At 49.0% G+C, this 24,799-nt stretch overlaps 2 protein-coding genes across 10 annotated transcripts in view; one reads left to right on the top strand and one right to left on the bottom strand.

Annotated features, from left to right (window-relative positions):
* The window catches only part of LOC134660209 (uncharacterized), a 64,342-nt gene that overhangs the window by 24,501 nt on the left and 15,042 nt on the right, over positions 1–24,799 (top strand). Inside the window, exons 2-9 of the mRNA XM_063515934.1 lie at positions 9,484–9,581; positions 10,397–10,561; positions 11,530–11,643; positions 12,256–12,409; positions 15,629–15,774; positions 17,276–17,375; positions 18,223–18,320; positions 21,165–21,338. Coding sequence (XP_063372004.1) covers positions 9,484–9,581; positions 10,397–10,561; positions 11,530–11,643; positions 12,256–12,409; positions 15,629–15,774; positions 17,276–17,375; positions 18,223–18,320; positions 21,165–21,338 — 1,049 coding nt within the window. The remainder of the gene's footprint in view (positions 1–9,483; positions 9,582–10,396; positions 10,562–11,529; positions 11,644–12,255; positions 12,410–15,628; positions 15,775–17,275; positions 17,376–18,222; positions 18,321–21,164; positions 21,339–24,799) is intronic.
* Positions 3–5,359, bottom strand: LOC134659926 (uncharacterized). 9 transcript variants are annotated; one of them, XR_010097839.1, is made up of 3 exons: positions 4,558–5,353; positions 4,271–4,390; positions 3–2,658 (listed from the first exon to the last, which is right to left on the bottom strand). XR_010097839.1 is itself a non-coding variant. In XM_063515623.1 (3 exons), exons 1-3 carry the CDS (start codon positions 4,933–4,935, stop codon positions 739–741), a joined length of 252 nt encoding a protein of 83 aa, XP_063371693.1. In that variant the 5' UTR covers positions 4,936–5,359; the 3' UTR covers positions 3–738. The 9 variants fall into 9 exon arrangements, 6 of the variants coding, with proteins under 6 accessions (XP_063371693.1, XP_063371689.1, XP_063371690.1 ...); XR_010097840.1 differs by having other exon boundaries at positions 3–2,655; XR_010097841.1 differs by having other exon boundaries at positions 3–813.

Here is a 24,799-nt window from a genome sequence, read left to right as displayed (position 1 = left end):
TAACATTAGGTTGGTAGGTATTAACTACTTATATAACTTGGCCCGAAGTAGGTAATGGACAAATGTTATTGAACGCGCGTTGGATGTCTCCTCTGGCGGTTCGGATGATGGCTACCCTGGTGATGCCATCCCGGCCCGGCTGCGTCGCGACGATCTTGCCCAGCCTCCACCGGCAGGGTGGCAGGCGCTCTTCTCGTACCAGGACGACGGTGCCGACTGCGAGGCTTGGGCCGCGCGCGCTCCTCCACTTCGTGCGCTCCTGCAGCGTTCCGATGTAGTCACGTGACCAGCGCCGCCAGAAGTCCTGGGTGATTTGTTGCAAAAGTTGATAGTGAGTTAATCGGTTTTTTGGTATATGGTTATAATCTTCGTCAGGAAGTGAATTTGGTGCTTTTCCAATTAAAAAGTGAGCTGGCGTGAGGACAGGATAGTCAGGATTTGAAGTAGGTAAGGGACACAATGGCCTAGAGTTCACAATTGATTCTACCTGATTTAGGATAGTTACAAATTGTTCATAAGTTAACAAAGATAACCCTAACACTCTTTTTAAATGATATTTGGTAAGTTTTATACTAGATTCCCATAGTGACCCCATATGAGGTGTATAGACGGGAATAAAACTCCATTTTATACCCTCGTCTGCGCAATGAGATACTAGTTCGCTCGAGCTGTCCTGTAGATATTTTTGCAAATCTTTCAGTTCGTTACTAGCCCCATGAAAAGTTGTTGAATTGTCACTCACCAACTCCTGCGGTTTACCTCTCCTGGCGATGAACCGTCGCAGCGCCGCCAGGAAGTTGGCTGACTCGAGCCCTGTAATTAATTCGAGATGAATTGCCTTTGTTGCAAAACAAATAAATACTGCTATATAGCACTTATAGACCTTGTAACCACGTCCTGTCCTATCTCTAATGTTATAAGGTCCTCCATAATCGATACCTGTGATAGCAAAGGGGGGGGATGGGTTTACCCTCGAGGGGGGTAAGTCTCCCATTATAGGGTTAGTAGTCTTTGGATTTGCTCTAAAACACGGAACGCATTTATTTACAATTTTTGAGGCTAACATTCTACCTTTAGTTGGCCAGATGCGCTCGCGAATAGTTGATAGTAATAACTGAGGGCCAGCGTGCAGAGTACGTTTGTGTGCGTTTTCCATCAGTAGTTTGGTAAACGTGTGTTCGTGACTTAGTATTAAAGGGTGTTTCTTTTCATACGCATAATGCGAAAGACCGATTCGTCCGCCTACGCGAATGAGTCCGTCTTTCATGAATGGGTGTAAAGATAATATTTTGGATTTGTTAAGAACCGGTTTGTTGTTTTGCAACAATTTATATTCGTGTGGAAATGATTCCATTTGTGAATGTTTGATTAATGTGTGATCCGAATTTTTTAATTCTTCTACGGACAATGGTCCTGATAATTTTTTATTCGGATTAATTGTTCGTGTTTTATTTTTTGTGTTATATATAAATCGTAGTATGTATGCTAATACATGAATAAGTGTTTTATCACTTGACCACCTGTGAAAAAGATATTGTAACGTGTCGTTAGATTCGGTGTTAATAGCCAAGGTGAGTATTGTGTCTACGTCGCTCTCGGCCTCGGGTATGTGATCCAGTGACTCAGAATCGTGGGACGGCCATGTATCAGAACTTTGGCTTAACCACGCAGGCCCGGACCACCATAACTGGTTGGTTTCCAGCTTGCCTGGTGCTACCCCTCGGGACAAAAGGTCGGCGGGGTTATCCTCCGAGCGGACCCAGGACCAGTCGTGCTTGCTTGTAAGTGATAATATTTTTGTGACTCTGTTACTAACAAAACAAGTTAATTTAAGGTTACTATTCTTTATCCAACACAACGTTATTTTTGAATCTGACCACAGGTTGATTTTGGAAATGTCACATTTTAATGCTCGTTTTATTTTGTCTACATGTGTTGCGAGAAGTAAACTGGAACAAAGTTCCAAATTTGGAATAGTTTGGGATTTAATTGGTGTGATTTTTGATTTTGAGTAAAATAGGTGAACTTGAACGTTTCCTACCCTATCGCACGATCGTATATAAATGGCAGCGCCATAGGCTTTAATACTGCTGTCACAAAATCCATGAATTTGTATCGTTACATAATTAGGTATGACTGTACATCTCGAAATTTTTAATTGGTTTAATAAAAACAAGTCTCGATAGAATGTGTTCCATTCTTGGATCAAGTCTTGTGTTAATTCGGTGTCCCAATCTAATTGAGCCTTAAATAATTTTTGGATAAATATTTTGGCTACTACAATTACTGGTCCCGTCAAGCCTAGGGGGTCGAAAATGGACGAAATTACCCCTAGTACCTTTCTTTTGGTGATTGGGTGTGAAATTTGATTTTCTTTAATGGTGTACATAAGCTCATCTGAGTCACTAGACCACGCTAAACCCAGTACCTTATGTGTTTTATCTCCAAACTCGGTTGTAGATGTGTTTTGGTGTGTATGTGTTTCGCTCACCCGTTTTATGATGGCTTCGGAGTTAGACTTCCATTTCCGCAGCGTGAAGTTGGCTCCTCGCAGGATCTCGTTCACCTGTGATGCAGTTTCGGCTACCTGATTCTCGTCGTCACCGCCGGCGATAAAATCGTCCATGTAGAACTGGTTCGCTATGGCCTCTGCAGCTGCTGGAAATGTGTGTTGGTTCTCGTTTGACAATTGTAACAAACATCTGGTTGCAACATGTGGTGCTGACTTTAAGCCGAAACTTAATGTAGTCAGCATATAAATTTGGAGTCGTTGGTGAGTATTTTCCCGCCAAAATATGCATTGTAGGTATTGTTGATTTGGTTTTAAATAAATACATCTGTACATTTTTTGTATGTCAGCGTTAATAACATATTGGTACTTTCGGAACCGTAGAAGTATATTTATGAGTTCGTCCTGTAATATTGAGCCTTTGTATTGTATATCATTCAATGAAACGCCGTTATCGGTCCTGCATGAGCAGTCAAAAACAATTCGAATTGGAGTGGAGGGGGAGTCGCGAAAAACAGCCTGGTGGGGTAGAAAATTACATGGGCCATCATAATTATCTTGTAATTTAATCATATGGCCAGCTTGTTCGAACTCGCGCATGAAACTCACATATTTATCCTTAAATTCGGGGTTCCGCGCGAACTTAGTCTCTAACGTTTTGAACCTCCGATATGCTATGTGCCTAGATTGACCTAGCTTGGTAGGTGGCTGCTTTAATGGAAGTTCAATTTCAAAATTACCTTCAGAGTTGTGAGTGTGGGTTTTCAGAAATATATCCTCACATTGTTTTTCATCATAAGGTAAATTTGGTGCGGAACCCTCCTCTATTTCCCAAAACTTTTTTAATTGAGTTTCAACTGTAATTTTACATTGAATAGCAGATTCGGATTTTTTATGTACGGGACCCGTAACTAACCACCCCAGGCGTGAGCGTCTCAGAACCGGTAATCCCGGCCCGAGCGAGTATTTACCGGTGAGAAGTAAATCAAAAAATATTTCGCCACCGATCAGCAAATCTACATCTTGAGCTAAGTTAAATTCGTCATCTGCTAATTTATAACGCGGCGGAATGTGCCAACGTTGCACGTTTGGTATTTCAATATTGGTTGTACAAACAGTAGGCGAAATAAAACAGGACAAATTAGTCGTAAAGGTTCCGTCTAAGGAATGCAATGTTATGTCACACGATTCTAGGACAGTAGACACTTTTTCATTGAAACCTATGACATTTAAGGCGTATTGTTCCTTAGGTAATTGTAACTTTTTTACCGCGTTTTGGGTAATGAAATTTTCTTGCGAGCCGTTGTCTAAAAAAGCCTTCATTTTATGCACATTGTTATGCTTATCCCTAACAAGCACTTGGGCTGTTGTGAGGAAAACTGACCTATTTCGCGTTTTGTTTGCTTGTTTCCCGATTAGAGTGTTATTAGACAAGACAGTCTCGATTTGACTAGAACTCGGTTGTTCGTCGGTTAATGTTGAGATTGGTAATCGTGTTGGTGCGGGGTTACTACCTATATGAGTGTTGGTATTTGGTTTGTGTAGTAACGTATGATGTTTGCCCTTGCATACTCGACATGTACTGGCCCTGCAGTTTGTTAAGACATGCGTCCCGGACAAACAATTAAAGCATAATCGTAATTTATTCACGGCTCGGATTCGCGCGATAACGTTTAATGCACTAAACTTTGGACATTGGTTAATGTAATGCGTACTCGAACAATATGGACACTGGTTAGGTTTAAATTGTTTGGAGGTTACCTTAATAGGTTCGGACGTGGTTACCATGGCCTTCTTGGAAGTGCTGGGTGCGTCCGATGGTACTGCTGGGCTGGTCGCTTCCAGCCGGTCAGCTCGGTTCTTTAGGAAGGTTTTGAAGTCCTGCAACGAAGGCAATTTTCTCAAATCAACACTATTTTCCCATTTTGATTGCAGTCGACTATCTAACTTTTTAACTAGTAAGTGAATAATTGCGAGATCCCAATTTTCGGTAGGTACATTTAATGAACGCAAAGACCTTAAATGTTTGGAAATATTATCGCACAGACCTCTAAGACCCGAAGGAGTTGACGGTACAGGTTCCACGTCGAACAAGGCTCGCATGTGGTTGGAAACTAAACGTTTAGGATTATTGTAACGTTCACAAAGCATCTGCCACGCGAGCGTGTACGCTTCCTCGGAGAAATCGAGCGAACTAATTACCTCAAGTGCGCCGTCTCGTAAACAACTGCGTAGGTATTTATATTTTACAATAGATGCCAAGCTAGCTTGATTGACTAGGGCATCAAATGTGTCTCGGAACTGCAGCCACTGTGTTAGGTCCCCATCGAAGCTAGGGAGGCTAATTTCGGGATACTTTATCGACTCACCGAGGGGCTGCTGCTGCGGGGCTTGGGGACTATGGTCATTTGGTATTGATTCGTCATCTATTTTCGCCAGCAGCTTGCCCTTAGCGCTAAGTCGGTAAAATGTGTCCTCGAAAGACTCACGTTCGGCCTCTTGGGCCTCGATGTCACCTTCCTCGCTGCACAGTGTCTCGATCCGGTCCTGTATCTCAGAGAAATCATTGTATAACTTTGGTAATTGATCTAGTCTTAAGCTTATGTCTACAATTACTTCGGCCGTCAATGCACTTGAGTCGATTTTTTCTATAAATTTCTTAAATATAGTTAGTTTTCGCTTATAGACACCTCGTTTATTTTTTAACTGCCTAACTTCTAACTCTTCTAGGGTTCTTTTGGAAATTTCTGTTTCATTAGCCATGATTAAGAACGATTACAATTTACAATTGGTAGGGTGATTAAACGATACAGTTGAATTTGGTAGGGAGATTTGGTAAATAGGTTAGGAATTGCCAGCTCACTTGCCTTCTCGATTGAAGCTCGTGCGCGTGGTGATTGCTCTCGCTTGGGCACTCCTTCTGCCTCTGGTGTGGTACCACCCACGTGGTCCCTTTGGTAGTTGCGGTCGTCGTTCCGTGCGCGGGCTGCGGTGCCTCGCACGTGGTCCCGCTTTGGTGGCTCGGTCGGCGCCTTCGCATTGGCTCAGGCTGCTCGATCGAGAGGTGTGGTCGCCTCCTAGTCACCTCTACAGCTTCTTCAGGTCGGCGGAGCCCCACGCGGTTGCTACATACGTGGTAACGTTGCTCTCCCGGCCTAAATCTGGATACGCGGCGATTCTTCGATGTACTGGCTTGCAAATCATACTAAATTTATCAGCGATTCGCTTTATAGTACTCAGATTAACCGCGATTTAAACTCGGGGTCACCATTATGTCCAGCGTGGAGGTAAATGGCGGCCAAATTAAAAGCAAGGAATATACTATATTAAGTTTAATGTTAAGCAGAAGGCTGGTTGGAAAAAGTGATCGTATATACAGGCAAGTAGGTTCTTATATAGCTATCGTACAGCGCCACACTACTGATTACTTATGAACTATTACATATACTGACATACCTAAACTAAGCTGTTGAGCTCGTATGCTAGTACATAGGAGTTTCGGTAGATGTCACCTTATTTACATATTATAGGACTGTGGTGCTGTCTACCGGTGATTTATATCTAATATCTATTAATAAGTTTGAGAGCCCTAACCTAGATGGCGTAGGCAAGTAGGTATTGCATACCTATTTGTCCATTCCCTGATAAGATAGGTCTTAACATCATGTCAATGAAAATATTTGAGAATGATAATATAATAAATAAATAGAATACCTCCGCTAAACGTATGTATCGTGTTACCGGGCGTCGGTAACATAGTGAGGTGAGTTTTCACTTCTATCGACACTCCCGGAGTGCAACCGTTGTTGCTTGTTTCTACTCCCGTACTTTTATTTGTACGGTCCTGCAGGGTCCTGCACACACCTTTAAACCTCTACTATCTTATATTTGTCAAGACAAGTCTTTAGTCTATTCCCCAAAAAAGTATTTGTGCATACACAGTATCTTTTTGGCACTTTTACGATACTTCGTGTAATCACCACTTAAAAAATATTGTATGAAATACATTGTTGCCAACCTAATTTTAATTGTCATCTCTGACAGATGAGTGAACCATAGACATGTTTTTTTTTATTTCATTCATTCTTTTCCCGCCCGTACCCTCCATTAATTGCTACTTCTTGAATGAAAAATATTTGTTAAAATTACAATTTTATTTCAAAGTAAGTGCTTGGTCGTAGAAAAAGTATTGTATGCAACATTGTTTAACTGAGTCAAAAAATACTCGTGGCGTCTTTATTAACAATTTTCGGCTTCGCCCCAAATTGTTACTCACGCCACTCCTTACGCCCTCGCCTTTTTTGACCTCTCTTAAACAACGGTTGCATAAAATACTATATTTCTTTAACATTATTACCTATATCGTTAGTCCATGAAATGGTCGGTTTTCCGTCACCCACATATTTCCCCTGACACGCCGCATTACGCGACATGTCATGTAGAGGCTAGAATGCAGTAATGCAAGCGTATATAATTTCTCCTTGATCAATAATGTTTAACTATTGGAAACTTTGTAGCTTGGAAATAAGGTTCACGACCAGTTAACTGTGTCAACTGTAAGTGAGCTAGACATAGCGACGACGTAGTGTGAGAGACAACCGGGAAGTAAAACGGCGGGTAAGTAAACCTCGTCTGCACTGACACCACATGACATACATATTATTATTAACTACGAGTATGGTGAGGTGTGCAATAAAGAGTATTGTATTGTATATTATGATAACAGTTTTGAATTATTCACGGTTAGTTTCACTAGACTTATATCAATACATAACTGCGTCGAAATATCGGGAGCTCGAAAACAATACAAAAGGTAATCAAATCACGGTCCATATCCTGGTCGATATACGTCTAGTGAAACATATTATGCACCGCAGGCGTGTAATATCCTAATAACCTCTATCTATCCACACTTAGGTGTGCCCACTGAAGGCATTCTTTTTATTTTGCCATAAGTTTGTTCTGACTTTTATTTATACCACATCGGTGGCAAACAAGCATACGGGCCGCCTGATGGTAAGCAGTCACCGTAGCCTATGGACGCCTGCAACTCCAGAGGTGTTACATGCGCGTCGCCGACCTTTTAAAACCCTGTACACTCTTTTTTTGAAGACTTCTTGGTACGCGGAAACGCAGAATTGCAACGTCGTGCCAGGGGGGTGTCACTCCGCAGTTTAGGTACATTTGGCCGGCGCGCCCATCGTACAGGCGTATGGCAGTGGGCTGCCGCTCGGCGTGCACGATAGTCGTGTCACGTGGCGCTCGCGCAAAATTGAAAATACACAATGGCTTAGAAACTTACTTCCGCGAGAATCAGACATGCTATCTTCGGATAAAAAATGTATGTTTACATAATCAACGTTTGTAATTCCTACATATTTATCTTAAAAACAATAAATCAGTGGGTATAGGTATAAAAACTTGTCAAGTGATAACCCCGTGCCGACACTCACAGCTCGGTCATAAAACTGCGGCGCGCAAAGGAGATTCACGGTTCGTGCGCGGTTATAAGTAAGTTTCAATTTTGCTTGCAGGCGGCGATATAGGTGTAATTTTATACCTAAACCTGACTTTTGTGAAGGAGTGAATTTTCTGTACGGTAGTACTATTAGTTATTCTGTGGTCGTGCCAACGTTTTAAGTATTCTCAAATACTCATTAATTCAACTGCTGACCCAGTATTATGCAGTATTAAAGAGCAATGCAAGTTTAATGCGATGTTTAACGAGATGCCGTTTACGGTGTTGGCGCCCGGACTACGGTGATGTCACTGCGACGTACTCGTGCGATCTTGGAACTGGGTTTATGTACAGGGTGGAAACTAAAGTGGGTCAGTGGGAATAACAAAATAAGAAGATTTAATGAATGACTGAATTCATATAGATGGTCAACCAAATCTTGTCAGTAGAAAAAGGTGCGAAATTCAAATTTTCTATGGGACGATATCTCTTCGCGCCTACATTTTTCAAATTTGCCGCCTTTTTCTACTGTCAAGATCTGGTTGACCAAGTATAGCTATAGTCACTTTACAACAAATTGTAAAAAAATAAATGTTCGAGAGGAAAATGGGGACCACGTTCCGTTCCGTCTGAAGCTTTTTAAGGGGTCGTCCATTTTCTTCTTAACTTATTGTTACATCCAATACATCCTTACTTAACCCGTGAAGCGCCCCAGAATTACCGTAGTATGGAACTCCTATACTAGTTACCAGCACACGTGTCTTGGACTCTTGGTAGAGCGCTCCACGGGTTAAGGGGCCCACAGATTACCAGTTCGCCGGACGATATCGGCCTGTCAGTTAAACGCAAAAGGTGACAGTTCCTAACAACTGACAGGCTTATATTGTCCGGCGGACTTGTAATCAGTGGGCTCCTTTAACGCTATGGCAAACTGACCCCAAAGTGAATCTAAGCATTAAATATTAAACCTCGTCAGGATTTTCTGTCCAGCGCTGTTTCTGTCGACGGCGAGTTAGGACTCAGGTCTGTTGGACTTCATTGACGACTTGTTACACTTTTTGAGGTGGGGAAAAAATGATAAACTTGAGACAGCGTAAGGCGATCACGTGACCGTAAGGGGCGTAAGGCGATCACGTGACTGTAAGGGGCGTAAGGTTTAGATAGGTCGGTAACATAGTGAGGTGAGTTTTCACTTCTATCGGCACTCCCGGAGTGCAACCGTTGTTGCTTGTTTTTTTTTCGTCCTGTTACCCTCTGTTGGGTTGTAGGGCTCGAATTATATTCTTCCACTGACTCCGGTCCTGGGCACCTTGGGTAACCTCCTCCCACCCATCCAGGTACACCCAACTCTTGCTCCTTGTTACACATAACATAACCTCCTAAGACCCAGTAATTTTTGCAGTTTTAAATTTGAAACCTTCTTTCATTACATTATAGTTCCAAATTCGATTTGGTTTTGTCCTTTTAAAAGGAAGTTTGGATTTAAGAGGCTAAATAAACCATTTCTTATTCGCAGTGCCGGCGACGACGCGGGCGCAGCTGGCGGCGCAGTACCTCGAGTCGTGCCGGCGCCACAACACGCCCGCCATCGACTCTGTGCTGCAGCAGATACGGGTAACGTGCTCCCTTCAGTCACCCTCACTGCTGTTTTACCTAGAGCCACAACACGCAATAGACTGTGCTGCAGCAGATACGGGTAACGTGCTCCCTTCAGTCACCCCTCACTGCTGTTTTACCTAGAGCCACAACACGCCATCGACTCCGTCCTGCAGCAGATACGGGTAACATGCTCCCTTCAGTCACCCCTCACTGCTACCGGAATACCGGATTGAACTTAAGTGTAGTAATAGCCATGTCCAACTCCACTTGTTGCCGTCTTTAGTATGCTGGAAAACGATATAGGTATGCCATTTGCGGGCACTCGGTTTGGGGCGGTCAACTTCACGTAGGTCTGGAAAGCCTCTGACTGGCTTCGGCATGTCTTTTCACCTTTTATAAGTACTCTTCGTCATTTACCAACCAACTTTATATTATGCCGGCGGTTGTAAAGTTTGTAAAATTGCTAAATTTATCTCTTGGAAACACTGCAGTTACCTCTCAAGATTCTTACGATTTTATTCAGAAGTTTCAGAGAGCTTATCAACTTTTTGTAAATTTTCCGCTACTTGCACAGTTGCACACCTGCAGAGCCATGACATTACGTCCCAGCGCAAGGTAATAGCAAGCGTTGGTAAGAACTTGAAGACATATGAGTCTTTGAAGAAGTCTGTTTTACGAAACCCCAAACCGAATACCTCTTCATAATATTGTAAGCCCGAAATGGGCAAACTGTTGGGCATTTGTCTATATTTGTAATGCGAATCTCATTTTACAGTTTTGTCAATAAATGAATCTTATCTTATCTTTATTAACGAACATTCTGTCCCCAGGAACTGCCAGAAGGCGTGATAGGCGGAGGCATGCGCGCGCCGCGCCTCACGCTCTCCTACTGTTCCCTTCTCGGCTCCGCTCCGTGCGACGCTCTAGAAGCAGTGCTACATCGCGCGCAGTTCCGCCGTCTAGAGCTAGAGTGTGACATAGACGACGAAGGCGCGGTGAGTAAAGATAAAGATAAGATAAAAGATAGTTTATTCAAGTAGGCATATTACAATGCGCTTATGAACGTCAAATAAAGCTACACCGGCTCAAACCCTACACCTCTGCCCCGAGAAGATTTAAATCCCCCTTCAATTGGAGGATTAGTATTGTATTGTAGCACGGATAGGTTTTCGCAACTCGACAACTGGCACCCAACTAGCCCAACACCTCAAGGAATCCTATCAAAACTGATGTTGAGTGAGCTCGGGGATATCTTTTGCCCTGTAAGGAGCCACTCCGCTACATTCCAACATCACATGAGAGGCTGTGTCTTCTTTCTCCATGCACCCTCGGCATAGGGGACTGTCTGTATAACCCGTATTAAAAATATAGTTGGTCAAACCAAATTGGGGGTAAATAAGAAAAAAAAAACTATACTCATTCTTTTCTATTGGGTGCTAGTTCTAGTGTAATACAAAGACAGTATGATTCTCTTTGTCTATTATTAAATTATACAACGGGACTTAATCGCGTATCTAAGTTTTAAGATTTACCTCCGACGTTTCGAGGACGGCGTTGTCCCCGTGGTCTCGGAGAAGACTGGCTTAAGTTAACATCAGCATCGTCTAACCGCGCGAGTTTTTCGAACTACCCGCACTTGGTCTTGTTTATCCGCTTGAACGTTTTGCGCACTAGGGATGTCACTCTGTCGACACACAACACTAACCATATTTGATTCTCTTTGTCTATGTTTGAAATGAGACAGTCCTTTGACAAACTATATGTAAGTTGAAGGAGCGACTTGTGAGTCTTCCGTTGATGGCCAGTGAGTGTACGGGCACGCTCTGCTGTTCTCTTCTCTTCAGCGTCGACTTGAGCTAGAGTGAGAGAGAGATATAGACGAGGGCGCGGTGAGTCTAGAGTTCTGAACTTTGACCTCTGATTTTCAAGTGTCATGTGTCTTGAGTGATGTTTCTATTTCCAGGAGGCGCTGTTTGACATGATCGAGTACTATGAGAGCGCCACGACGGTGGCCATTGCCGGGCCAAGGCACTTCGGCATCCGGGGGTGGCAGGCGGCTTCTAGAATGATCAAGAAGGTACGTGTAGGGTTTGCACGACGGATCCTAAATGTATGGGAAGATCCGCGGATCCGGATCTGGATCCGGATAATTTCACGTACGTGTCTGTTCATCTGTGGAGGCAGGGTCGCCATGTGAGGACGTCGAGGTGTCGTTATAATCTGGCTGTGTATATCGTGGAGAAGTGTGGGTGCGAATCCTGGCAGGGTCGCCATGTAAAGACTTCTAGAAGGCGTTTGCAGTGTTTATTTGGACACGATGTTTTAAACGATAAAGATTAGTGGCCCAGTTGGAGATAGCTTTAGCGTCTTTTTAACTCTACCCAAAAAACCGGCCAAGTGCGAGTCGGACTCGCGCACGAAGGGTTCCGTACCATTACACAAAAAACGGCAAAAACATCACGTTTGATGTATGGGAGCCCCACTAAAATATTTATTTTATTCTGTTTTTCAGAAACACATGACATGTGTAAATTTCAACTTTCACGGTTCATGAGGTGCCTGGTGACAGACAGATAGACAGACAGACCGACGGACACTCTTGCGTTTTTACGCTAGTCCATTCTGCTAGGGTTGCCAAAGACAGTTACGGTGGTTTAAGGATATACAAATATTCCTTGTCTGATTTCAGAGCGCAGAGCTATCGGAGTTGGAAGTGTCAGACGGAGCAATAGAGGCGACGCACGCGCCGGTACTGGCGCGCGCGCTGCGGCCGGCCGCGTGCAGGCTGCGCGCGCTCTGCCTGCAGCGGGCAGCCCTGGCCGGCGAGCCGCTCCTGTGCCTCGGTGAGTGTCGCTAGTGTCGCAGTAGCAGGCGTGGCTCACTCCGCAATGTCAGAGCGCAGAGCTATCGGGACTGGAAGTGTCAGACGGAGCAATAGAGGCGACGCGCGTGCAGGCTGCGCGCCCTCTGCCTGCAGCGCGCAGCCCTGGCTGCCGAGCCGCTCCTGTGCCTCGGTGAGTGTCGCTAGTGTCGCAGTAGCAGGCGTGGCTCACTCCGCAATGTCAGAGCGCAGAGCTATCGGGACTGGAAGTGTCAGACGGAGCAATAGAGGCGACGCGCGTGCAGGCTGCGCGCCCTCTGCCTGCAGCGGGCAGCCCTGGCCGGCGAGCCGCTCCTGTGCCTCGGTGAGTGTCGCTAGTGTCGCAGTAGCAGGCGTGGCTCACTCCGCAATGTCAGAGCGCAGAGCTATCGGGACTGGAAGTGTCAGACGGAGCAATAGAGGCGACGCGCGTGCAGGCTGCGCGCCCTCTGCCTGCAGCGCGCAGCCCTGGCTGCCGAGCCGCTCCTGTGCCTCGGTGAGTGTCGCTAGTGTCGCAGTAGCAGGCGTGGCTCACTCCGCAATGTCAGAGCGCAGAGCTATCGGGACTGGAAGTGTCAGACGGGGCAATAGAGGCGACGCGCGTGCAGGCTGCGCGCCCTCTGCCTGCAGCGGGCGGCCCTGGCTGCCGAGCCGCTCCTGTGCTTCGGTGAGTGTCGCTAGTGTCGCAGTAGCAGGCGTGGCTCACTCCGCAATGTCAGAGCGCAGAGCTATCGGGACTGGAAGTGTCAGACGGGGCAATAGAGGCGACGCGCGTGCAGGCTGCGCGCCCTCTGCCTGCAGCGGGCAGTCCTGACCGGCGAGCCGCTCCTGTGCCTCGGTGAGTGTCGCTAGTGTCGCAGTAGCAGGCGTGGCTCACTCCGCAATGTCAGAGCGCAGAGCTATCGGGACTGGAAGTGTCAGACGGGGCAATAGAGGCGACGCGCGTGCAGGCTGCGCGCCCTCTGCCTGCAGCGGGCAGCCCTGGCCGGCGAGCCGCTCCTGTGCCTCGGTGAGTGTCGCTAGTGTCGCAGTAGCAGGCGTGGCTCACTCCGCAATGTCAGAGCGCAGAGCTATCGGGACTGGAAGTGTCAGACGGGGCAATAGAGGCGACGCGCGTGCAGGCTGCGCGCCCTCTGCCTGCAGCGGGCGGCCCTGGCTGCCGAGCCGCTCCTGTGCTTCGGTGAGTGTCGCTAGTGTCGCAGTAGCAGGCGTGGCTCACTCCGCAATGTCAGAGCGCAGAGCTATCGGGACTGGAAGTGTCAGACGGGGCAATAGAGGCGACGCGCGTGCAGGCTGCGCGCCCTCTGCCTGCAGCGGGCAGTCCTGGCCGGCGAGCCGCTCCTGTGCCTCGGTGAGTGTCGCTAGTGTCGCAGTAGCAGGCGTGGCTCACTCCGCAATGTCAGAGCGCAGAGCTATCGGGATTGGAAGTGTCAGACGGAGCAATAGAGGCGACGCGCGTGCAGGCTGCGCGCCCTCTGCCTGCAGCGGGCAGCCCTGGCCGGCGAGCCGCTCCTGTGCCTCGGTGAGTGTCGCTAGTGTCGCAGTAGCGGGCGTGGCTCACTCCGCAATGTCAGAGCGCAGAGCTATCGGGACTGGAAGTGTCAGACGGGGCAATAGAGGCGACGCGCGTGCAGGCTGCGCGCCCTCTGCCTGCAGCGGGCAGTCCTGGCCGGCGAGCCGCTCCTGTGCCTCGGTGAGTGTCGCTAGTGTCGCAGTAGCAGGCGTGGCTCACTCCGCAATGTCAGAGCGCAGAGCTATCGGGATTGGAAGTGTCAGACGGAGCAATAGAGGCGACGCGCGTGCAGGCTGCGCGCCCTCTGCCTGCAGCGGGCAGCCCTGGCCGGCGAGCCGCTCCTGTGCCTCGGTGAGTGTCGCTAGTGTCGCAGTAGCAGGCGTGGCTCACTCCGCAATGTCAGAGCGCAGAGCTATCGGGACTGGAAGTGTCAGACGGAGCAATAGAGGCGACGAACGCGCCGGTGCCTCCTGTGCCTCGGTGAGTGTCGCAGTAGAGGCACACAGGTACAGTCAGGAGCAGAAGTTACGATGCGGCCGAGGGGTTCAAAATTACCTTGGCACAGTCTTCTTCCTCCTCCTTGCGCCGCATTCCTCAATATTGAGGGTCGTGACCTCCCTTTTGCATCACTTTCTCTCTTATACTCTTCCCCCATCTGCTTCTGTCATTGGCGGCGTGGAGAACCATATGAACTGTGGAGTCAGAGCGGTGCGAATCTGGTCAGACCAACGTATTGGACTGCGTTCACGTCCAGGCCCCTGCTCTGACACCTGCGTGATACGCTCTTATTCTCTTAAGGCCTGTGCACACCGGCTTGCGTGTGCGTGACGTGCACGTGCGCGTGCGCTAAAATGTTGGAGCCGCACACGCACACGTCACGCAATCGGTGTGCCGTCTCTCATAAGGATCTGTATACTACAACGCTGCACGCACACGTGCACGTCACGCACACGCAGCCGGTGTGCACAGGCCTTTAACAATAAAGTCGCGTCAAGATCATTTTAAACACCGCTTAGCAACTTCTGCTGCTGACTGTACACGGCTAGCAAAGAGAATTGAAATAGAGGCGGACTGTCAAATTATGTAGCCGCAGTAAATTTACTGCCATCTTTTAGAAGATTAAAACTGTTATAATGCTATTTGACTTTGATCCTTATTCTTTCACTGATACGTGTTAAATTTGTTAAATATCAAAAAGTGTTGACATCTACTCGAGACTAGGCCAATGGTATTGTGTCATCTTTTCGAGCGATAGCTTTTTGGTCTAGTCCTAACCGAACTGTCATTTTGACAACGTGATAAAACGGTGTCCGTCACTTTCAATTCCTTGGCGTTAAAAAGTGACGGTTATTTTACCAAGTGGATGAAGTTATCCATAATACGCCTGATATAAAAAAAACCGGCCAAGTGCGAGTCGGACGCGCGTTCCAAGGGTCCCGTACATTAAGTCCGACTCACGCTTGACTGCACATTTCTAATAGGTTTTCCTATCATCTATAAGTAAAGAACTATTATTGTTTTTTTTTTCACAATTTTAGACTCAGTAGTTTCGGAGATAAAGGGGGGAGGGAATGTTCGGACAGACAGACAGACGCACAAGTGATCCTATAAGGGTTCCGTTTTTTCCTTTTGAGTATACAGAACCCTAACTAGCTATACCAACCTTCTAAACTGTGTATTATATTCCAGTTATAGCATTAAAATGCAACCGGTCAGTGCGAGAGCTCAGGCTGTGCGACAACCGGCTGACGGGCGCCGACGCCGCGCAGATAGCCGCGCTGCTCAAGATCAACTCCCGGATACAGCTCCTCGACCTGTCCAACAACCAGATACAGGTGATTATACCGAGCGAGCGAGGGTCTCACGGTCAACTAGGCCGTTTTCAAGTTTGTAAGTTTCACGGCTTAAATGTTCAGTCAATAGATAAATAGAATACTCTTCATTGGCAAACCTCAGTAAAAGCATAGATAAATAAAACCGGCCAAGTGCGAGTCGGATTCGCGCACGGAGGGTTCCGCACCATCAACAAAAAATAGAGCAAAAAAAATCGTGTTTGTTGTATGTGTTTTAGTATTTGTTGTTATAGCGGTAACAGAGATACATGATTTGTGAAAATTTCAACTGTCTAGCTATCGCGGTTCATGAGATACAGCCTGGTGACAGACGGACGGACGGACATTCGCTGTCTTAGTAATAGGGTCCCGTTTTTTACCCTTTGGGTACAGAACCCTAATAAGTAAAGAAAGAGTGGTAACTCCATACGTCAGTTTTCTTATCAAAACCACAGAATAAATAATAGTACTAAGTACAGAAGACTCACTCCCTAACAAAACGCGTCTGTTACGATCAGCCCAGATATGGCCGCTAGGTGGCGACAGCGCCACGCGCGGCTTATGGCTTTCCCCAAAATTGGGGCCGAACGGACGACGAAATCGCGGAGTGAGACACGCCTGACAAAACGCGAGTTATTTGATAGTCGACATCTAACGTCAAGTAGTGGAACTATCAGTACCGCTGGGATCACTTCGGTCTTGAAAATCAGTTAAAGGCGTTACTCAGAGACCATTTGAAGTAGATACCTAAAATTTGGAACAATAGGGATGTGCACGAAATAAGCACCAGATAATTATTAGAAAAACATAGACAGCAGCTATTCTTAAACACAATTTGTATTTAATAAATCGGATTGAAATATAAAAAGTAGGTGAGTTTACCGTGACGTCACTACATTCGTTTTCATATAAATTCCATATTAGCAAATCGTTTTGACAGTTCTAAAAAAGAAGCTGATTTAGGAATGTCTATTATAGCAATTACCACCACTAATATCACTACATAGTATAAAACAAAGTCGCTTCCCGTTGTCTGTCCCTATGTATGCTTAGATCTTTAAAACTACGCAACGGATTTTGATGCGTTTTTTTTAATAGATAGAGTGATTCAAGAGGAAGGTTTATGTATAATCTGTTAACCCGTGCCATAGAGAAAAAAATGCATAGAGTGCTCACTCCATACATCAGTTCAGACTATTAATTTCAGTGTCTACATCTAGCATCGAGTAGCGGAACTATCAGTACTGCTACTTGACAATAGATGTAGCACCGACCGGAAAGTCTTATCTCAACAGCATAAGACTTTCCGGTCGGTGGCGACATCTATTGTCAAGTAGCAGTACTGATAGTTCCGCTACTCGATGCTAGATGCTAATAGTCTTTTTGGTACTAAAACTGATGTATGGAGTGAGCACTCTATGTATTTTTTTCTCTATGTCCGTGCGATGTCGGGGCGGGTCGCTAGTTGTACTAAGTCAAAATTACTTTTTTTTTATGTTGTCAGGATGCTGGCGTGGGCCACATAGCGGACGCGCTAGTTGAGCAGTCGACACAGTCGCCTCCCTCAGCCAATAGCTCACCTATGTCGCCACACACATGCCCGCGTAAGTATACTCATCATCATATTAACCATGTATCAACACATTGGTAAACCGAGCCTGTCCGCTTGACAACTAATCCTAAGTATTGGCATAGAGAAATATGGTAAGACAAGAGTGCTTACTCCATACATCAGTTTTGGTACCAAAAAGACTATCTGTCAGCTCCCACGGCTCATATATGAGCCAGAACGCTTATGGTGACGTCATATCGTGGGATTCGACAGGTTAATTTCAGTGTCTACATCTAGCATCGAGTAGCGGAACTATCAGTACTGCTACTTGACAATAGATGTAGCACCGACCGGAAAGTCGTATGTTGTTGAGTATTAGACTTTCCGGTCGGTGCTACATCTATTGTCAAGTAGCTGTACTGATAGTTCCGCTACTAGATGCTAGATGCAGACACTGAAATTAATAGTCTTTTTGGTATCAAAACTGTTTTTTCTCTCTATGGTATTGGCGAAGGCACTAGCTTTTACGAAAGCGACTGCCATCTGACCTTCCAACCCAGAGGGTAAACTAAGCCTACACTACTGAATGAGATCAGGAATAAGTGGCGTACCCGTGACCCTACAAAGCCCGGATGGTAGTCACACCCACATCCACAGTGCAACGTAACACACGTTGTTGTTGCAGTGTAACGTGTTGTTGTTGTTGCAGTGTAACGCGTGTTGTTGTTGCAGTGTAACGCGTGTTGTTGTTGTTGTTGCAGTGTAACATGTGTTGTTGTTGTTGTCACGGTGTAACGTGTGTTGTTGTTGCAGTGTAACGCGTGTTGTTGTTGTTGCAGTGTAACGTGTGTTGTCGTTGTTGCAGTGTAACAGTGTTGTTGTTGTTGTTGTTGTTGCAGTGGTGGGCGGCGGGCACGAGGCGCGCGGGCTGGCGTTCCTGGTGCTGTGGAACAACCAGCTCACACGCAACGCGGCGCACCACCTCGCCAGGATGGTGGTACGTACACATACACATGTTTCACATTGTTGTACCACAATATTCTAACAGATGGCGTTGGCACGTTCTGCATCGCGCTTACGGAGTTGCGAATTTCAGTTACTATAACTATATATACAACTTCTGACTTAATAAAAAGACATGTCAAGATCCCATTGTTTCCTATAAAGTTTTGGGTCATAATGTATTGTTTGTCATATTATCATTAGTCGTAAAACTTGTCAGGATTTTCGTAAGGATATCCTATAGCAGGGATCGGAACCGGTTTTTTGCAAAAACTTGGAAGTAACCATATTTTTCGAATTATTTTATACTCGAAATGTAGGACTTGTCCAGTTGTGTTTTTAGGTTACGACTTCGTATTATTAGATTGCCCAATTAGAAATGAAGTAATTAGCAAAGAACGAAAAAATACCGTTTCCGTTCCCATACAAAAAATACCGGTATCCGATCCCTGTCCTATAGATAGGTTAGGTTTGTTTTATGGCAATTCTGAAAAGTGACGCGTTTCTGAAGCAAATTAATTATGATTAACGAAAATGCGGGCAAACAATGCATTACGACTTGGAACTAATTGGGAAACATTAGAGACCCGTTAAGATCGATTACCTTCCTTCTACTATCAATGAATTGGCTACATTCCTACTAGTCAAATCAGCTTCTTTTTTAGAACCGTCAAAACGATTTGCTAATATGGAATTTATATGAAAACGTGTGTAGTGACGTCACAGTCAACTCACCTACTTTTTATACTTCCATCCGATTTATTAAATAGAACTTGTGTTTAAAAATAACTGCTATCTATGTTTTTCTAATAATTATCTGGTGCTTTATTTTGTGCTCGGTGTGAAATAATTTATTTACAGTACATATGGGGCTACTTTTCCGCACTAGTGCGCAAAATAGCACTTTGCGTGCGTATGTCGAAGCTTTAAAGTGCCATATGTACTGTAAAACGTTGTTCGATACACGTGCGAATAGGTAATTCGCAACTCGTGTCGATTTAAAACACTCCCTTCGGTCGTGTTTTAATTTATCGCCACTCGTTTCGAATTTCCTCTTTTTCGCACTTGTATCGAAAATAACTATTTTCTACTCGTCGACTGCAATGCTTGAATTAAGACTACGTATACCAAAGTGAAATCGCATACTTTTTTCACTATGGGACCCCAACTCAACTATAATATTCATTTCGATACAGTTTAGGCAACTATAATATTCATTTCGATACAGTTTAGTCAACTATAATGAAATTGACCAATCGAAAGCGCGGAGCAAGTACCAGGGCCTCATGAGTTACGAGAAGGTGTCGTTGACCAACCGGCCGGGGGCGCGGGGCGCGGGGGCCGGGTTGCGTACGAGTATGAAGGTATCGCGGCTGCTCGCTAGGGCTTCCAAATACCGGACTTCTCACAATACCGGTATTAATACCGAAACTGTCTTCATCAATACCGGGATCCCGGGATCCCGGTATTGGATATGAATCGCTTAAAATATATAATTTTATTAAAAAAGGGAATTAGAAAGGCTCACTGGAATACCAGATATGTCCTAAAAGCTATTACAACAATAAACAATCAATGCCGCCATCTGCAATAATTTTATTTCACACTCCAGGTTGGTAATGGTCCAATTTGTTGACTTCACCTCACCAGTCACATTTAGTACTAAGTACAGAACACTCACTCTCTAACAAAACGCGTCTGTTACGATCAGCACAGATATGGCCGCTAGGTGGCGACAGCGCCACGCGCGGCTTATGGCTTTACTTACGGACGTACTTTTAGAACGGATGTACTTTTAGCTACCTGCAGTAAAGCGACGAAATCGCGGAGTGAGACACGCCTGGTCCAATTTAACCAACCAGACAACATTTTTTCAAATTTCCGTCAAAATTGGTTTGCCATTATTACAGTTATCCTTGCTCTTTCATTTTATTTCTTGATAAAATTATAAGAACTAATTATGTTAATGTTAATGTCACTATCATCATATTCTTTCTTCTACAGTTTAAAATGGTACATTATCGTGTGTTAATATTGTGTAGTTTGTGATTAATTGTATACTGTTTTCTTCTTCTTATAATATTCTGTGTAAGTTAGCAGTGGTTTGGTATTTATACTGTTATGCTGTATAACTTGTATAAAAAAAAAAAAATTCATCTCTCGCATAACTTCAGGACTCATCCACCACCAACCACCAAATATTTAACTGACGCATTAGGCAACGATCTTGTTTCAATAATAAAATGCGGGCTAGAGACCAGTTAGAGTTTTGACCAAGTAAAGTCTGCAACTATTTTTAATATAACACTTGCACTGCGCGTGCTATCAAAATCGTTGCAGCCTTTTCTTTGTCTAACTCTAGATTCGTCTGACGTTTAGTAAGCTTTTTGATAAAGCCGAATATAATGGATTTGAAGGGTTTATACTGCGCATTTCCCTAATTTTTTAAAATACCGGGATCCCGGTATTGCCTTTAAAAATACCGGTATTGAAAAATGCGTTTAAAAAGACCGGATCCCGGGATCCCGAAATACCGGGATCTCGGTATTGGAAGCTCTACTGCTCGCGCATCTTAGCTGTATACTTTTGGTTTTTTTACCTACATATATGACTCTTCTACTAGTTTTAAGTATTTTTTTGTTGACTCGTAGAAAAAGTATTGTATACAATAGTGATATAATCAAGCTTTTCAATCTCGTACCTTACTTAGGCAACTCGGCAAGCTTCGTTGCCTAAACACGGTACTCGACTGAAAAGCTCTCCATTATATCACGATTGTATAAAATACTATTTAAGTATAGAAAAAAAAAAAAAAAAAAAACCAATTGTATTTGCGCAGCGAGCGTCGAAGTCCCTGTGCGTGCTGAACGTGGGCCGCAACGCCATCGGCAGCGCGGGCGTGCGCGTGGTGGGCGCCGGCGCGCTGCTGTCGCTCGGGCTGCAGGGCGCGCGCATACTGGCCGACGCGGCGCCGCTGCTGCAGCAGGCGCTGCTGCAGGACACGCATCTGCAGGTACACTATACCCTACAGAAGTCCCTGTGCGTGCTGCACGTGGCTCGCAACGCCATCGGCAGCGCGGGCGTGCGCGTGGTGGGCGCCGGCGCGCTGCTGTCGCTCGGGCTGCAGGGCGCGCGCATACTGGCCGACGCGGCGCCGCTGCTGCAGCAGGCGCTGCTGCAGGACACGCATCTGCAGGTACACTATACCCTACAGAAGTCCCTGTGCGTGCTGCACGTGGCTCGCAACGCCATCGGCAGCGCGGGCGTGCGCGTGGTGGGCGCCGGCGCGCTGCTGTCGCTCGGGCTGCAGGGCGCGCGCATACTGGCCGACGCGGCGCCGCTGCTGCAGCAGGCGCTGCTGCAGGACACGCATCTGCAGGTACACTATACCCTACAGAAGTCCCTGTGCGTGCTGCACGTGGCTCGCAACGCCATCGGCAGCGCGGGCGTGCGCGTGGTGGGCGCCGGCGCGCTGCTGTCGCTCGGGCTGCAGGGCGCGCGCATACTGGCCGACGCGGCGCCGCTGCTGCAGCAGGCGCTGCTGCAGGACACGCATCTGCAGGTACACTATACCCTACAGAAGTCCCTGTGCGTGCTGCACGTGGCTCGCAACGCCATCGGCAGCGCGGGCGTGCGCGTGGTGGGCGCCGGCGCGCTGCTGTCGCTCGGGCTGCAGGGCGCGCGCATACTGGCCGACGCGGCGCCGCTGCTGCAGCAGGCGCTGCTGCAGGACACGCATCTGCAGGTACACTATACCCTACAGAAGTCCCTGTGCGTGCTGCACGTGGCTCGCAACGCCATCGGCAGCGCGGGCGTGCGCGTGGTGGGCGCCGGCGCGCTGCTGTCGCTCGGGCTGCAGGGCGCGCGCATACTGGCCGACGCGGCGCCGCTGCTGCAGCAGGCGCTGCTGCAGGACACGCATCTGCAGGTACACTATACCCTACAGAAGTCCCTGTGCGTGCTGCACGTGGCTCGCAACGCCATCGGCAGCGCGGGCGTGCGCGTGGTGGGCGCCGGCGCGCTGCTGTCGCTCGGGCTGCAGGGCGCGCGCATACTGGCCGACGCGGCGCCGCTGCTGCAGCAGGCGCTGCTGCAGGACACGCATCTGCAGGTACACTATACCCTACAGAAGTCCCTGTGCGTGCTGCACGTGGCTCGCAACGCCATCGGCAGCGCGGGCGTGCGCGTGGTGGGCGCCGGCGCGCTGCTGTCGCTCGGGCTGCAGGGCGCGCGCATACTGGCCGACGCGGCGCCGCTGCTGCAGCAGGCGCTGCTGCAGGACACGCATCTGCAGGTACACTATACCCTACAGAAGTCCCTGTGCGTGCTGCACGTGGCTCGCAACGCCATCGGCAGCGCGGGCGTGCGCGTGGTGGGCGCCGGCGCGCTGCTGTCGCTCGGGCTGCAGGGCGCGCGCATACTGGCCGACGCGGCGCCGCTGCTGCAGCAGGCGCTGCTGCAGGACACGCATCTGCAGGTACACTATACCCTACAGAAGTCCCTGTGCGTGCTGCACGTGGCTCGCAACGCCATCGGCAGCGCGGGCGTGCGCGTGGTGGGCGCCGGCGCGCTGCTGTCGCTCGGGCTGCAGGGCGCGCGCATACTGGCCGACGCGGCGCCGCTGCTGCAGCAGGCGCTGCTGCAGGACACGCATCTGCAGGTACACTATACCCTACAGAAGTCCCTGTGCGTGCTGCACGTGGCTCGCAACGCCATCGGCAGCGCGGGCGTGCGCGTGGTGGGCGCCGGCGCGCTGCTGTCGCTCGGGCTGCAGGGCGCGCGCATACTGGCCGACGCGGCGCCGCTGCTGCAGCAGGCGCTGCTGCAGGACACGCATCTGCAGGTACACTATACCCTACAGAAGTCCCTGTGCGTGCTGCACGTGGCTCGCAACGCCATCGGCAGCGCGGGCGTGCGCGTGGTGGGCGCCGGCGCGCTGCTGTCGCTCGGGCTGCAGGGCGCGCGCATACTGGCCGACGCGGCGCCGCTGCTGCAGCAGGCGCTGCTGCAGGACACGCATCTGCAGGTACACTATACCCTACAGAAGTCCCTGTGCGTGCTGCACGTGGCTCGCAACGCCATCGGCAGCGCGGGCGTGCGCGTGGTGGGCGCCGGCGCGCTGCTGTCGCTCGGGCTGCAGGGCGCGCGCATACTGGCCGACGCGGCGCCGCTGCTGCAGCAGGCGCTGCTGCAGGACACGCATCTGCAGGTACACTATACCCTACAGAAGTCCCTGTGCGTGCTGCACGTGGCTCGCAACGCCATCGGCAGCGCGGGCGTGCGCGTGGTGGGCGCCGGCGCGCTGCTGTCGCTCGGGCTGCAGGGCGCGCGCATACTGGCCGACGCGGCGCCGCTGCTGCAGCAGGCGCTGCTGCAGGACACGCATCTGCAGGTACACTATACCCTACAGAAGTCCCTGTGCGTGCTGCACGTGGCTCGCAACGCCATCGGCAGCGCGGGCGTGCGCGTGGTGGGCGCCGGCGCGCTGCTGTCGCTCGGGCTGCAGGGCGCGCGCATACTGGCCGACGCGGCGCCGCTGCTGCAGCAGGCGCTGCTGCAGGACACGCATCTGCAGGTACACTATACCCTACAGAAGTCCCTGTGCGTGCTGCACGTGGCTCGCAACGCCATCGGCAGCGCGGGCGTGCGCGTGGTGGGCGCCGGCGCGCTGCTGTCGCTCGGGCTGCAGGGCGCGCGCATACTGGCCGACGCGGCGCCGCTGCTGCAGCAGGCGCTGCTGCAGGACACGCATCTGCAGGTACACTATACCCTACAGAAGTCCCTGTGCGTGCTGCACGTGGCTCGCAACGCCATCGGCAGCGCGGGCGTGCGCGTGGTGGGCGCCGGCGCGCTGCTGTCGCTCGGGCTGCAGGGCGCGCGCATACTGGCCGACGCGGCGCCGCTGCTGCAGCAGGCGCTGCTGCAGGACACGCATCTGCAGGTACACTATACCCTACAGAAGTCCCTGTGCGTGCTGCACGTGGCTCGCAACGCCATCGGCAGCGCGGGCGTGCGCGTGGTGGGCGCCGGCGCGCTGCTGTCGCTCGGGCTGCAGGGCGCGCGCATACTGGCCGACGCGGCGCCGCTGCTGCAGCAGGCGCTGCTGCAGGACACGCATCTGCAGGTACACTATACCCTACAGAAGTCCCTGTGCGTGCTGCACGTGGCTCGCAACGCCATCGGCAGCGCGGGCGTGCGCGTGGTGGGCGCCGGCGCGCTGCTGTCGCTCGGGCTGCAGGGCGCGCGCATACTGGCCGACGCGGCGCCGCTGCTGCAGCAGGCGCTGCTGCAGGACACGCATCTGCAGGTACACTATACCCTACAGAAGTCCCTGTGCGTGCTGCACGTGGCTCGCAACGCCATCGGCAGCGCGGGCGTGCGCGTGGTGGGCGCCGGCGCGCTGCTGTCGCTCGGGCTGCAGGGCGCGCGCATACTGGCCGACGCGGCGCCGCTGCTGCAGCAGGCGCTGCTGCA

Source organism: Cydia amplana, chromosome 26, assembly GCF_948474715.1.
Source record: "Cydia amplana chromosome 26, ilCydAmpl1.1, whole genome shotgun sequence".
In the NCBI taxonomy this organism is placed as follows: Eukaryota; Metazoa; Arthropoda; class Insecta; order Lepidoptera; family Tortricidae; genus Cydia; species Cydia amplana.
The sequence above is the reverse complement of the archived record's forward strand: the minus strand, read 5'-3'. Positions and strand labels throughout refer to the sequence as shown.